The following is a 16,283-nucleotide window of genomic DNA, read 5'->3' on the forward strand; positions in this document are numbered from 1 at the left end:
TCAGACCTTCTGCCATTACACCACAGAGGCTCCCGATTCTTGGGACAATTTTAATTTTCATATTCTTCACAACCCCCGCGCAACACAAATAGTAAACATGAGAGGACGAGGGCGAAGACATTTGAGAAGGTCACTTTTAATTTTGAAATTAATTTCATAATAAAATTATTTTAAGAATTTAATTAAATGATTAATTGTTTAATAGATTGAATTAAAAATCATTAAAAAGAACCAAAAACAATCATTGGACCTTGTGGGGGCAACAGATACAACTCAAACAATTTACATTTCATGACAAAACATAACATACGACGATGAAGAATTGCATGGAGAATTGCATAAAACAAACATAGGTTTATAACGAATGATAAGCTTTAAAAACGTTATTGCATTTGGACTAGAGGACACATCACCAGACCCAAACTAAATAAAACCGAAATGCAAGTAAGTTGCTTGCTCATTTAAAAAGAAATGTATTTCATATTTGTATTTTTTTTGCACTCCAATCTTAGGTTTAAGATTTTTTCACCAAGTCGATGAACAGAACACTGATTTAAAACACCATAGAATTGAAAAGATAAATGAAAACAATGAGGTGCTGCATTTCCAATTTCTCACATAATTGCAGCCTTGACCATTAATTGTGCGGGTAGAGATTAGGGGCAGAAAGGGGAAAAGTCAAATGATAAGTGGAGAAATAGGAGGAGGAGGAGGAGGAGGAGGAGGAGGAGAAGGAAGAGGTGGAGGAGGCGGAGGAGGAGGAGGAAGAAGAAGAAGAAGAAGAAGAAGAAGAAGAAGAAGAAGAAGAAGAAGAAGAAGAAGAAGAAGAAGAAGAAGAAGAAGAAGAAGAAGAAGAAGAAGAAGAAGAAGAAGAAGAAGAAGAAGAAGAAGAAGAAGAAGAAGAAGAAGAAGAAGAAGAAGAAGCAGAAGAAGAAGAAGAAGAAGAAGAAGAAGAGAAGGAAGAGGCGGAAGAACGTGAGGAGGAGGAAATTACGGAAAGGATATATTGATGAATGATCAACATGAAAAGGGAGAAGACAATGTTAATGATGGAAAAGTGATTAATGAAAATATGAATAGAAACAGAAATGTATATATATATATATATATATATATATATATATATATATATATATATATATATATATATATATATATATATATATATATATATATATATATTATTGTTTTCCTCTAGATGTCTTGTTGGACATAAAGATTCAATTAAAGAAAAGATGCGGACCTTGAATTCAAGATTTTTAATTGAAAATGTAAGTAATATATCTTTTTTTTTCTACAATGATATTTATAATGTCTTCAATTTGTAAAACATTGTAAATGTGATTTGACCGTCATTACTACTAAGCAGGTTCTATTTTGATGTTTCTCTCCCTTGCTTTTTCCTCATCTTTTATATTTGATAAAAAAATATTATTAAATGTATGTATGGAACAGTGCCAAAGTGGAAAGAAAGACCAGATAAAAAATTACCTCCTTCCTCCTCCCCCTCCCCGAAGAAAAAGGAATCTGTCTATTTCAAATGAGTTCAAACCTCCGAGTTCCTGATTTACTGTCAACATATTTGATTTTCTGTGTTAAGTTACCGTTAACTTGGGTGACATTGTCCCTATAGTTTGGACAAATTAGATTATATTATTTAGATTTGTGACCATCATCTCTTTTGATTAAAAGATCAAATCCTCAAATAAGGGGAATCACCTAGGAATATTTCAGATGCTCCAAATCGGTTGAGGCAAAATCCCAGTTAACGGTATATCATATTTTCTATTCGCCTTTAAATTTTTTGTTCCTGGTTTTCGATTTTAGTCTTCATCTGTCATTTTTTCAACGTTGAATATTGTTTATTCTTTAATCTAATAATGAAACACGGATAATCATTTCTGATTTCTGCCCACTTATTTCTTCTTATCTTTGTTCCTTGCCATAATAACCTTGATACTTGTGTTATAGTCCTTCAGAGACATTAGTCTATTCGTGTTTCTATGGCGTAAAATTGACAATAAAAATTGCTTGCTATAACTTGGAAAGGACGCCAGTCCACCGTAAAGAACGGTGCACCAGATCAAACTGATACCGCTAGATAGTTATTACTGAAGATACAGGTGATTCAGACAGAAAAAAATGAAACAAACTTCGAAATAATATTATAGGTTCAAAATGGACTCTTCGCCTCAGAGTTGTGTGGTTTATGTTTTGAATGCCGGGAACTTCGAACTAATCAATGATGTAGCAGATAAATCTTTGCAATTCGAACTCTCATTTCGGACCAGGAAGGGGAAGGGATAGCGTGTAGCGGTCTCTCTCTCTCTCTCTCTCTCTCTCTCTCTCTCTCTCTCTCTCTTTCTCTCTCTCTTTCTTTCTTTTATCTTTCTTTATTTAATCATGTGAGTGATTACTTAACTACATGGTAGACTTTTACTAACGGTGTGTATTATTTTACTTTTATTCTCAGACCGGCACCCATATAAACCCAGCTCAAGAAATGATTAATGTGGAAGTTAACATTGAATCTGGTTCTTATGATGGCAATGAATATGATTCCCTAATCCCTAATGAATCTCCTGAATCGATGTACTCAGCAGACACAGACAACGAGCCTGTGACCTCTTCAAGATCGGAGATAGTTCACGCACATTTAGGAGGTATTAAAAGCAGTAGTGGTTCCATGGCACAAACTAACGTAAATATCGATACAGACATTAAGATGACCCAATTTGATGTAAGCGGAATTAATAAGGAGCTTGAATTTGGAAGCCACATACCGAATGGAGATTGTAAAGATTTTGTTGAGCCTTCTTCCACTTCTCAGATAACTCAAAAACCCGATTTCAAGGACGATACTAATGCTGACTGTTTACAGGAAACACCGAATGGAACAAAAATTGAAATGAAGACTTTCCCTACTGAAATCAAAAACTCAACTGAAGCGTCCATACATGAACAAAAACAACTCCTCAACTGTCAAACCATATTGCAGGACATCACTAAAATAACTAACAATCATAACGATGATTTTAACACTAGGCAGATCAATAACACAATTCACAACAACATAATAAATTCACAGACATTCCAAAACCATCAACGACAGTCAACGTTACGAGACGAATTTACTTCAGCTACCTCAAACACACCGATACAAAACAAAATGCCAGTCGATCAGATTTCACCCATTCCATCAACCGTGTCTCAGGAAAAGCCCGCCATTGTTCAAAATCTTCCAAATAACGGAATTGATAGTAAAACCAACATATCTCTGTCCCAAGGAAAGGATATAGTTCTACAAAAACACAATGAATCTTATTCACCACATTCCACTTCTACTTCGGATACTCCATTACAGCACAAGGTGAATGGAGATACAACAGCTCCCCATAACGAAATATCATCTCCAACACAAACGCAGTCATTGCTAATTCATAACGGAAAGGCTATTGTAACTACATATCAGTGTGCGGAGGGCCAGCCAAAGTCGCCTCATACCGGAATAACATCTTCAAAACAATTGCATTCAGTCGCAAGTAACAATGGAAAGGCCATTGTTACAATTAATCAATGCACGTTTTCTAGTATTTGCCACGGCACAATCAGCACCATAGATCCACAGTCTTTCATCAATAATAATGAAGATGTGGATGATGATAGTAGCGATAGTTGTGATGTTAATGATAACGATAATAGTGACGATTATTCCGATGATGATAATCATATAAGAAGAAATGTTTACGATGATAATTATAAGCATGACAGTGACATGATTGATCGACTCTCGAGAACTAGTGATGAAGATCAGGACTCTGACACTAGCATGGATTGTGAGAGCTCTTCAAAATCGGAATATACGAATGAAAGTTCCAGGAACAGTGATGAATTCGTTGATGCTTCAACTATGGAAAGCAGCTCAAATATCGATCCTTACTCTCAAATAACACAAATTAAAATAAGCGGATCTAACGACAGCAAAATGCCTCAACATTCAGAAATGGCTTCTAAAGTGCCAAGTGATTTTCTTTTTCAAAAATCTAAAAAAAAAACAATTTCCGGAAATAATAACTGACAACGTACTCGATTTACCTCCAGGAACTACATCTGTAACGAACCTCATTACTACCGAGGTCCAAACACCAATTGAATCATCCGTGCATGAATTAACAATTCTATCTAATGGTCATGATGTGTTACAAGAAAGCCCTGCTAGAACTGATATTCATAACAATAATTTTGACATCAGTCAAACTAATAAAACAAGGCACGACAACGTAACCAATTCTCATAAATTGCATCAACAACAGCCAGCCATTCAAGGAGGTATCACACCAGTTGACTCAAAGTCACCGGCAGCAATTAAAAATACAGTGCAGCCGCATTCCAATCCTGAATTTTCATCCCAGGAGATTGCGGAGAGCCATCCAAAGTCTCCTCATAGCGGAATAACATCTTCAAAACAATTGCTTTCAGTAGCAAGTAACAATGGAAAGGCCATTGTTACAATTAATCAATGCACGTTTTCTAGTATTTGCCACGGCACAATCAGCACCATAGATCCACAATCTTTCATCAATAATAATGAAGATGTGGATGATGATATTAGCGATCATCGTTGTGATGATAATGATAACGATAAAAGTGACGATGATTGCGATGGTGATGATCATATAAGAAGAAATGTTTACGATGATAATTATAGGGACAGTGACATGTTTGATCGACTCTCGAGAACTAGTGATGAAGATCCGGACTCTGACACTAACATGGATCATGAGAGCTCTTCAAAATCGAAATTTACTCATGAAAATTCCGGAAACAATGATGGATTCGTTAATGATTCAACTGTGGAAAGCAACTCAAATATCGGTGCTTACTCTCAAGTAACACACACTGAAATAAGCGGATATAACGACAGTAAAATGCCCCAACATTCAGAAATGTTTACTAAAGCATCAGGTAAACGTAATGGTGCCGACACTTACAGCACCATAGATCCACAATCTGTCATCAGTAACAATTAAATTGTGGATGACGATTGTGATGACAATGATAATGATAATGATGTCAATGATTACAATAATGATAATAATTATAAAGATCATGATAATGTTTATACTGATATTAATAGCATGATGACATGATGTCAACATTCCATCCAGACCACAAATATTGACTATGAGATGTCCCCAAATCGGAAATTATTCATGGATTTTTAAAGAAACCCTATACAGTAGTGGATTCGATTTCGGGTCATCTATAATAAACAACTCAAACATTGATCTTTACACTAAGATGATATATCCAGGATTATCTTCTACAAGTGCCAGGTGCATTATCTTTATCAAAAAACCCTCCAGAAACCCCTTTTTGTGAACATCAATACTGAAATGTAATTAGATTACCCCAAGGAACAGCATTCACAAATCTTCATTAATCATGTTATGATTTTTAAAATAAATGCTGCTGAATATGATGATGAAGGTGATGATGATGATGATGATGATGATGATGATGATGATGATGATTGTAGTGGTGGTGGAGTTGATCATCATAATGGTGGTGATCGTAGTGGTGGTGGTGATGATGATGATGATGATGATGATGATAACGATGATTATGATTATGGATGTCACGATGATGACTTTGATGATCATAATAATGATGACGATAAATGTGGTAACGAGGACAATATATTGAATGTAACGACAATAACCTTGGTTCATTGATCGCCTTTCAAACAGTGATAACGTGTATTATAAACTTGTCAATAGATCATCAACTATCCTCGATTTGGCCCCACCACTATTGCGACAAATCAATACTGAACGGTTTTATACGGGAGGGAAACACTCCTCAAAAGCTCATTTTAAAGTTAAAATGGCGAGAAAATTAAATCTTAGCTATTGTCCCTTCAAGAGACCATATCAATTTCCCCCTAAATAATACATATAAATATAACTAATATTTGTTTAAACGTTTCACTACATTACTAGCTTGTAAATCATCTCGATACAGTACCGTTTTGAATCGGTGGGTCGCAATTTGATTCACTGCGAACGGGGGTGAATGTGATGATGACGATGATGATGGTGAAAAAAAAAACCGCCTGATAAACCAAATTGTCTCATTGTTTAATTAAATACTCACAAATCAAAGCAAATTATTGTCCATTACAACAATGCTAAAGCAAACCCATAATTTTGTTCGGTTATTAGAACCATAAATCGATACACACGTAGAACATAAAGGCGGCCAAGACCCAATCGTTGGATGTTGTACAATGTTCTCATTAAGATAGATTTAATCATTCTCATAAAATGATTTTATTTTCGTTATTTTTCATCATATTGTAAACAAACACATTCAATATATTATTGTTATACATTTTAAGATCGAAAATCTGATGCTACCCAAAGAACATTGTTCATATAAGTATGATATTGTGCGGTAAAAAGACTCTAAATGGGCTTTAAAAAAAGCATAAGTGGCCTTATTAAATGAAGCTACCGAACCCGTGTCGAATCATTTGTTTAAACTCGGCATTACTAGGTGGGGTTCTTAACCCCCCCCCCCCCCCCCCCCCCCCCCGTTATGGGCAGGGAGGCACTTATCATGTCTTCTATATCCCAATTTGCTTTCTGTCTTTGTCTTGGAATGAGATTACTTGGTTTTGTCATTTCCCTGTCGGAGTCTTTGGCTAGGATGGAAACAGTCACATGACAAATTTATAGTCAGAATTTTGGGAGATGATATTTGTTTTACCTTTTAAATCCTCTCTCCGTTATGTATTGTTAGAATTATTTGTTGTTTTGAATTTATAATGTAAGCATTTGAGTGTGTTCCTCTTAGTGCGATCTTGTCCTTGTGTCTGGATGAGGTTTTTAGGTTATCTCAAACTATGCGCAGTGATAGTATACTCTTGGAATCTACATCTATTTGCTATTTGTAGCAATTATCTTTACCTCACTTTTCTTGTGTGCTTTAAATCCTGAATGTATATTTTTACCATCCCATTTTCCTCCTTTTTACTGGCGCTGCAATGACCTAAATCTATCGCAGGCGCAGTTAAACCCTTAAAAACAAACACGCAAACTCCGAATTACTTAACAAATGGTACCTACTGAGGTATTTTATATAATTCTCATTTCCTATATGTGACGAATCATCTGCATATGGTATTAAGTTAGGAGGAACACGGAGTTTAACAACATATCGGTATACTTAACTTATAAAATCTGATAAAAAAAAAACGGGGCTTCATTGAGGGCAGAATGCAAACGTTGCTTGAAGACTTAATAACAAAGATATTTGCCTTCATGTTGACAATGCCACGCTTTCATACTGTCTAATTCATAGTGGGTTGTTTTTATTTTTTTAAAAACATGTCTTAAGAGCCATTAGGCTCATGAAGCAGGAGTTTATCCCGTTTCTCTAGCGCTAAACGAAACGTGCAATAATAACAACTGCCTGCTACCCATTTGATATGGGACGCTAGTCTATCGCAAAACACTTTCCGCCATATCTTACAGACCCAGCTACCCAATCACTGCCGGATCGACAGTGGTGTCGGAAATAAATCTCGAGATTGTTCTCGATCCCTATTTCATGTGAAGCGAGTGCTTTACAAACTGAGCTATCATGAACCCCTTTCCTTGACCAACGGGACATACGAAACGTCCACAGCATCTCTCTTTGTAAATTAGAATGAAATTTCTATTCCATTTCATTATTGTTATTATTTCATCCAAAAGAAGTTTTGTCTCCTAGCCCTCATAAAATGTTTTACATCATTCCGTTATTTCAATTAAACCTTAAGTTTCTTCATTGTTCTCAATCCGACACAAAACCATAATATTGGCATTATTGTCACATTTGGTGACCAATTTCCATTTTATTTTGCTATTTTTTGTTACAGTGGCATTAAATATAAAAAGAAAAAAAAGATAATGTTTAATGAGGCCGGATGAAGAGGAAGAATGAAGGCGGTGCATAGTTGAGCCTTTGAACTTGGAAAAGGCTCTTTATTCAATAATCTTTCCCCGTACTCAAGTGCAAAATTAGTTAACAACGTTGTCTCAAAGCGGTATTCTGTCGGGATGAGCTTGGGGCAGGAACTGGAATTTCGAGCCTAAAATATTAAATTTGGGGATAATATTTATTCGTTTTGGAGCGGAATAAATAAATAAATAATAAATAAATGATTCCCCTTTATTAGTCTCCAAGGGAAAATTTGTCTTTATGGTCTATTCCAACGTCAGTGGCAGTTCAGCGCCGCAAAGTGAGCTAAGGCGACGTGACTTGCTCAAGGAGACACAATGAGGCGGGTAGTCCAACTGGGTACCTTTTGGGTGCAAAACAAAGACCGTACCGCTGAGCCACGCTGCCCCATGTAAATAATAATAATTAAATACGCCTTACAAGGCAAATACTTGAAGGTTCTGATGTTTAAAAAAATATTTCAGTTTTTTACATATACTTATCAGCGTCCGATACATTCCGACAGATTACCATTTTGAGACGATGGGCCACACATTTGTAATATCGCCTACCAGGCGTAATGTCTCGTCCTTTCTGTTAAGTGTTGCTGTTGGCTAGGAACCCTTTGTAATGCGATTTGAGCACGTTTAGTGGATATTGCGTTATATAAATGCTCTAGGTAGGATAAAAATTAAAATCTGAAATTTCCTACATACTGTTATGATGCGAAGTCACATCTTTACTCATCTGATATCTCTGTCACAGAATTTCCTCATTTTCTTGAATTGCCATTCATTAAATGTAACAAATGGCCTCAAATCGGTATTATGTGCGGCTATGTGGTCTTGTGGTATGACACTCGCTTTCGGATAGGAAGTTCCTGGGTTCAAGCCTCGCTCTGCGCCAAGTTGAGTCCTTAGAAAAGGCTCTTCACCCACATTCTCTCACCTTACGCAGGTGTAAAATGAGTACCTGGCCGTTAACAGCGTTGTCTCTGTCGAAATAAAATTGCAATATCGCCTAACAGGCGTTATGTCTCGTTCTAAATATTATTTTGATCACATTTTAGTGGATATTCCTCTATATAAAATCTCGCGTTTTTATAAAAGATGGTTTTTAGATGAAAAATAAATAAATAATAAATAACGTTAGGATTAAAGCTATGAAACAGGTTACCTTAAAATGATTCATTGAAGACAAGCAACATGAATAATGTCTAGAAGGGGAAAAAATTATAAGCTGGCATTTCAAATCAATTTACTTAAAAATTACCTTTAAGTTTAAGCTTCCGACGCAATCGTGTTTTGATACACGTTACATAATATATACTCATACGACTGACATCGAATTTCACCCGCCCCGTGAGACCGGATACAATCTTGCCAGAGACCTGTTTTGATGTCCAATTTGTCATTCTTGTACACATGGTCTCAAACCGGTAATATTTTTATATCTTTGAGGTTTGAAAGGTGCTAAAAATTGACTTTTTCTGCCAAATATCATAATATGACTTTTGGGTTAACTGCAAAATATGTATCATTGACAAGAAACAATAATAATAATTTCTAGAAGGGATAAATGCTAAAAGCTGACATTTCCAATCAATTTACTTTAAAATTACCTTTAAGTTTAAGCTTCAATTTCCTCCGACATAATACTGTTTTGAGACGACAGGTTACATATGAAGTGTGCGTTTCCAAAAACTCTCTAACTCCGTTTTTTCCCATTTTGATATATTGAGGATTACTTCCCCTAAACTTTCTCATTCGGTCTATTATTTTATCATATTTATATTTCAAATTGACACAATTTGTTGTTGATTGAACGTATTGTCCAAATAATCCAATCAAAATCACTAAAATGAAATCCTCAAACATAAATTGGAAAACAGATATAAAGGGATAGAAGATACAGCAATTACCTCCCAGTCCACTATGGGAGGTGGGGAACCCCGCCCAGTTTCTCGGTTTCAATATCTTCAAATATTCATCTGCACCCCGCACTATCGAAGACTGGAACGCTCCCCCAGAATCATATGTGAACACAACAGATATGGAAACCTTAAAGCGAAGATTATCAAATTTCTCCAGCTTAAACACCAACAACGGCTGTCACATTCAACAACTCTCTCCGCCCCCGAATACAAAAACTCAGAATTGAGTCGACTGATAATTCGAGTAACATTTAGATTCAGATTCAGATGCTATGAATTGAATATATTGATTGGTTACTATTTTTACCTATTCCTCTTAATAGTTTGCAGCTAAATGAATTAATTCCTGTTAGTGTGATATTACATAGTGATGATATTACATAATATGGCATGATATATCATGTTGTTATATAAATTAAATTGAGCAATTGAATTGACCTGTTATATAGCGCAATATCCACTAAACATGCTCAAAGCGCTTTACAAGGCTTCCTGGCTAACAGCAAAACTTAGCAGTTAAGACGGGACATGACGCCTATTAGGCGGTATTACAATTTTTTTCGGACGCAGACAACGCTGTTAAAGGCTCATTTTACGCCTGAGTACGGTGAGAGAATGTGAATAAAGAGCCTTTTCCAAGGACTCAATTATGCTCGAACCAGAACCTTCCGATCCGAAAGCGTGTCATACCACAAGACCACATAGCCGCATATGATATGATATGATATGATTTTATTTGATATGATATGATTTGATATGATATGATATGATATGGTTTGATGATATGGTATGATTTGATTTGGTATGATATGATATATATGCTATGATATGAAATCATATGTTATGATATTTAACCATGCGATGGACATGCGATGTCACTGAAAGTCCCCGTGAATCTTGCCCTATGCGACAGGATGCTATACTCGTTTTCATCAGTGTCTCAAAGTTAATTAATGAAAAATATGCCAAACACTTACTAACTGCATCAAAATTATAAACCACCCGAATGCGGCATATATTGTATGCATTGGAATATGATTCCATATTACCTAATTGACAAATAAGGAGTTTATGTTGAAACGCATTGCGTATGATGTAAATGATGGAAATGTATCACGATAATGGGTAATATTCCACCGTTCTCCCTAAATAGTAACGCGTAATGATATTGTTTTACAATAATAATTTGTGAAATTAGATTATAAATCGTTAAATTTTACAAAAGATCAAATTCTTTAAAAAGAAGCATCATTTCAATGTTTTTGAAATGTCTTTTATTCAAAGATGACGAAATAGGAATAGAATGAGGGGTAGAATAAATTATTTCTTACACTCTGGCGTTCTGGAATTCGAACTTTGTTCCCAACGCGCACTCCCAAGCTCTTGAAGCGGTTGGGAACACGTCCAGAATTATAAAAAGTGTATGAATCGTATAATATTCCACCCTCTTCCAAAATAGTAACGCGTAATAATATCAAATTTACTATAATAATTTGTGACTTCGGATTATCAAACGTTGATTGTCACTAAAATTCGAATTTTGAAAAAAGATGTAATCATTTAAATATTTTTTGAAAATAACTTGTACTGAGAGATGACGAAATCGAAATGGATTGAGGGGTAGAATAAAAGATTTCTTACACTCTTGCGTTTTGGAATTGGAACTTTGTTCCTAACGCTCACTCGCCAGCTCGTGAAGCGGTTGGCTACACGTCCGGAATTTCAAAAAGCAAGTGTAAGAATCGTATATTATTCTACACTTGAGATTCTTAAACAAAACAGTGTTTTTGAACATGTCTTCTATTCAAAGATGACGAAATCGGAATCGATTTAGAAAAAAAGATTTCTTACACTCTAGCGTTTTGGAAATCGAACTTTGTTCCCAACGTGCACTCGCAGACTTGTCCGGAATTCCTAAAAGTAAGAGTGTTAGAATAGTAGATTATTTTATTATGAACATAAGCAGCATGGCACATATTCTCAAAATTGGTTTTCTTGTCATTATGTTAATGAACCTGCCTCGTTATTTTTACAATAACTTTCTAACCGTCCAGTAATTTTACAATTTTTATCACTGGAAGATAATAATATTGTTTAATAAAAACCTCTATCATGTGTTATACTTACTACCGTTTTGTGTTATACTTTGAAAAGCATATGGGGTTCCCATTGCTCATTGGTAGAGGACTCGCTTCACAGAGGCGAGATCGGTGGTCGAATCTCTGACCTCCCGATCAAGTCAGTTTTTCGTGGAGATCTTTCACCCCCCCCCCCCCCACCCCCACCCAAACAGTAGTGATTGGGTCGCTGGGAGATCTTTTTCTGACCCCCCCCCCCCCACCCCCACCCAAACAGTAGTGATTGGGTCGCTGGGAGATCTTTTTCTACCCCCAGCCCCCACCCACCCCCTGCACCCACCCAAACAGTAGTGATTGGGTCGCTGGGACTGTTAGACTTTTCGATAGACTAGCGTCCTAACCAAAGGGCAGCATTAAATTGTTATTTTCCGTTTCACGCTTTTGAAACTGAGAAAAATTCCGGTTCCATGTACCTAGTGGAAAAGTATATATTGTGACCCAATGTCTCAATACAGAATTATGTTGGATGGTATATAAGTAATAATCCCTGTAAAATTCGAAGAAAACACCACTATAGATTTAAATTTTGGAAACAAGATGAAAGCAATTTGGACATATTTTAAAGAGGTACAGAAATGTTCCAGCTATTAAAGCAATGCGTTATTCTTTACACTAAGCGGACATAACAAACACGCTACTGTGTTCGATTATTATGTCCAGAATACAGATTCCTAAAGGCGAAGCGGTCGGCCGCCCTGCCAATTGGATTCAATAGTCTGATGTCACGTCGCCCAGCAACGGCGGCCATCGTGGTTCTAAACAAAGAAAATTGGTACTTTTTATTCTTCATGCTTGTGAATGAGTAAAAGTTTAAACATGACATAATGTTTTTTCACTCTGGATACGCTTTTATGCTCGTCGGAGAGATATTTCATAAGGGCGTCCGCCATTGTTCCTATAGTTTAGAGCCAGTTACTAAGTTACCGTGGGTCATTACGAGGGAAGTGACGTTACGACTGTTGAAGCGATCGTAGGAGCAAGAAGGTTGAGGAGGTAGATCTAAAACTTCGCAAGTCTATGCACATAGTGTTGGGAACGCTGGCAATAACACACTCAAGAACAAGAACCAATAATGGCAGCGATCCACCCCCGATGTCCGAAGAGAGACAATTACTCTGGGGTGGCGTAAAATATAGATGGGAGGGGGGTGGACTGGAGAGACCTGCGAGCCGCAATAATTCAAAGCAAGCTTTTTTCTTGAATTTCCTGACTTCGGATAGAAGCCAAATCGATCACTCGTAAGGGCAGGGGCCCAGACTTTTCGAAACTGATAAGTTCTAGGTTTCTGTACAAGCTATAAGAGACACTAGGCGGCGGCAAAATCTACTGAGATCGAGAACCTGCCTAACGACCTCGACGATTCATCAATGGGAACTTTCCACACGTTCCACATGCACACGCTGTGGACAAGAACCTGAAACCACAGAGCATCTAGTCGAGCGTTGTGTTTTGACGAGGCTTCCGGACGGGTTCTTGATATTATACAAATGCATCAACGAATTCGCCTCCTGGATAGACCATCACAATATAGTAGTGTGGGACCTTTAGAAGCTGCTGTCAATTTCTTCATGGAAAGAAACACTGCCAGATCATGACAATTTTACTCGTTTACTCTAGACAGTAGATGCCCCAAGTCCTGTTAAACATAGAACTTTTCTGTAAATCTTTTCATTCAATGTATGGCCTTTCCAGATGAAATAAACCATTCTTTTCAGATTTCTGATCATATAACCTAATTCACCCGTTGGCATTCAATCTCTACCCTGATATAAAACCACTTTGACGCGTTGTTTAAATTGCCGTCCCTCAACTATAATCCCGTCCGTCTGTCATATCGCCAGGAATTTGTTGGTATAACAAGTTGATGAGTCAATGACTCTTTGATTAATAATTTGATCACTACATAATATTATTGTTTGTCACAATCTACGATAAAACAGCGTGTGAATGGCAATATTTTTTAAAAAAATGTACAAAATTAGTGAGAATATCGAGTCGGTATGGGTGCCGACTTTCGTTTCACAGGAAGGACACGTTTAAGCGCGTAAGGCTCCTTCCGCACTAGGACAAAACTGTCCCAGTACGAATTTGTCCTGTCCCACTGGAGAAACTCCTATTCAAAAGGGCTACCGCACTAGGACAGGACTGTCCTTGGACACACCTTGCGATAGGTTGCGCAAATGCATTATCAGTATGGATGAAATAGAGGTTGCATTTGTATGTTCTTTACTGCTTAGAAAAAGATAAATGGAAAGAAAAAAACAATATTGGGTGCATCCTTTAATGACCCAAAGATTGCTCAAGGGTCAATTCCATAGACTCTATGGTGATCTTGGATCTTATCCTAAAATGTTTTTCTTGGAATCACCTCACTTTACCCAGGTGCACATGAGTAACAGTTCGCTGATGAAAGTAATCATTGACGGACTAGCGTCCATTCAAGAGGATAATAGAAAGTCAGCATGGCTCGGTGGTACGGTCTTTGATTCGTACCCGAAAGGTACCAGTTTCGATCTCCCGCTGCTGCGCTGTGTGGCCTTAAGTAAGTCACCTCGCCCTAGCTCAATTTGCGACGCTGCACTCCGGCTCACGCCTGGGTCATTCCAGTCTTCCCTTGGGATAGACCCTCCAGAAAAAAATCCCCCTATGTGTTGAATAAAGGGAATTTAATTTTTTAAAATTTTAAACTGTTATCTGCCTGCTCAACGCTACAGAAACATGGATAAGTACCGATTTATAAGCGTAGGAGGCAGGATGGCCGAATGGTTAGCGCGTTGTACTCTGGACTCAGAGGTTCTGTGTTCGATTCCGACCGAAGCCAACGTGTACTTTCCTAGAGCAATAAACTTTACTCCAATCACTCACTCCATTCAGGTGTAAAAGGGTACCTGTCAAGCTGGGATAGTAATCTGCGATAGACTAGCGTCATGTTCAAAGGTTTTCAAACAAATACGTTAATTGTCCCCTTCACACTATTGGAACCGGGATAACTCCTGCACCATTGGCTGCAAGGCTCTAAAGGACTTTTTTTTTTCTTACAATGAGCCCAAGTGGCTCAGAAGGACTTACTTAAAAATATTTTCATTGAGAATTCCCGAAATAAATAACGATAAAGATAATTGATCCTACAAGTTACCGAATAGATGTGCGACCGGTTTTAGCTAGACACGTTACTGCTGTGTCACAAAGTGTGACACTTCTTAAATCATTTTTATAAACATACGTTATTAAATTGCCGAAAATGTTTTTGTTGCTATGCATTCTGTACGTGGTTTCATCAAATATAATTTTTTTTTTTGAGTTGTTCTTGCTTTTTTATATTTCGAATTGGAATAAATAAATAAATGAATAAATAAATAAATACATAAATAAATAAATAAATAAATTATAACAATGTGAAATTGAATGTAAGCTTCAGTTTAGTATACGAAAACAGATAAAATGGACGTTTGGGTTTCCCCTTCATCAACAAAACAAGATGAATGAAACATTACCGAAGAATGAGATTATGTGGTAGTGGCGTTGTTAAGATGCATAAACAAAAACATTGATGGGCAGGAAATTGTATGCTACTTTGTGAAGAAGCACGAATTAAAATAGACCATTAGAAATTTATAAAAGGTGCGTAATTGGTCAAAAAAGGGGAGGAACTGTGTAATGCAGTATAGGGAATGAGATTAGCGGAAGAGTGGCGTCCCTTGATTGGACGTCACCTTACAGAGAGAACGTCAACTTAAAGATCGCTGAGAAAGTATTTGCCTAACCGCGCGGTTTCACAGGAAGCGAGGACGAGAGACGCATGCGCAAACCATAAAGACGTTCTCTCTCTAATAACTTCTTCGCCGGTGACGTCCAATCAAGGGACGATACTCTTCCGATAATCTCATTCCCTATAGAAAGTGAAATAAAATAAAGTGTGGACTATTGTTGGAAAATAAATACAATGGAGTTGGAAATAAATACAAAATATAAGGGATGTAGGTATTAGGATACTCATCAGTGGCATTAGCATCAGCAGAAGCAACAGTAGTAGTAGTAGTAGTAGTAGTAGTAGTAGTAGTAGTAGTAGTAGTAGTAGTAGTAGTAGTAGTAGTAGTGTAGTAGTAGTAATAATAATAATAATAATAATAATAATAATAATAATAATAATAATAATGCTGAAAAACTATAGCGCTATAAATCCGAGACACCAGACTCTATGCGCTTAAATTACAAATTACTTTGGC

General features: G+C 36.8%; 1 protein-coding gene across 7 annotated transcripts in view; it reads left to right on the top strand.

Annotated features, from left to right (window-relative positions):
* LOC144974619 (uncharacterized) overlaps positions 1-6,517 on the top strand; it is an 88,491-nt gene extending 81,974 nt beyond the window's left edge. For all 7 annotated transcript variants that reach the window (XM_078917695.1, XM_078917721.1, XM_078917712.1 and 4 more), the window contains 2 exons: positions 1,199-1,271; positions 2,474-6,517. In XM_078917695.1, coding sequence (XP_078773821.1) covers positions 1,199-1,271; positions 2,474-4,078 — 1,678 coding nt within the window. In that variant the 3' untranslated portion in view covers positions 4,079-6,517. The remainder of the gene's footprint in view (positions 1-1,198; positions 1,272-2,473) is intronic.
* The last annotated feature ends 9,766 nt before the right edge of the window (positions 6,518-16,283 follow it).

The sequence above is a fragment of the Berghia stephanieae genome, chromosome 1 (genome assembly GCF_034508935.2).
Source record: "Berghia stephanieae isolate SIO BIC M18660-M18661 chromosome 1, UCSD_Bste_1.3, whole genome shotgun sequence".
Classification (NCBI taxonomy): Eukaryota; Metazoa; Mollusca; class Gastropoda; order Nudibranchia; family Aeolidiidae; genus Berghia; species Berghia stephanieae.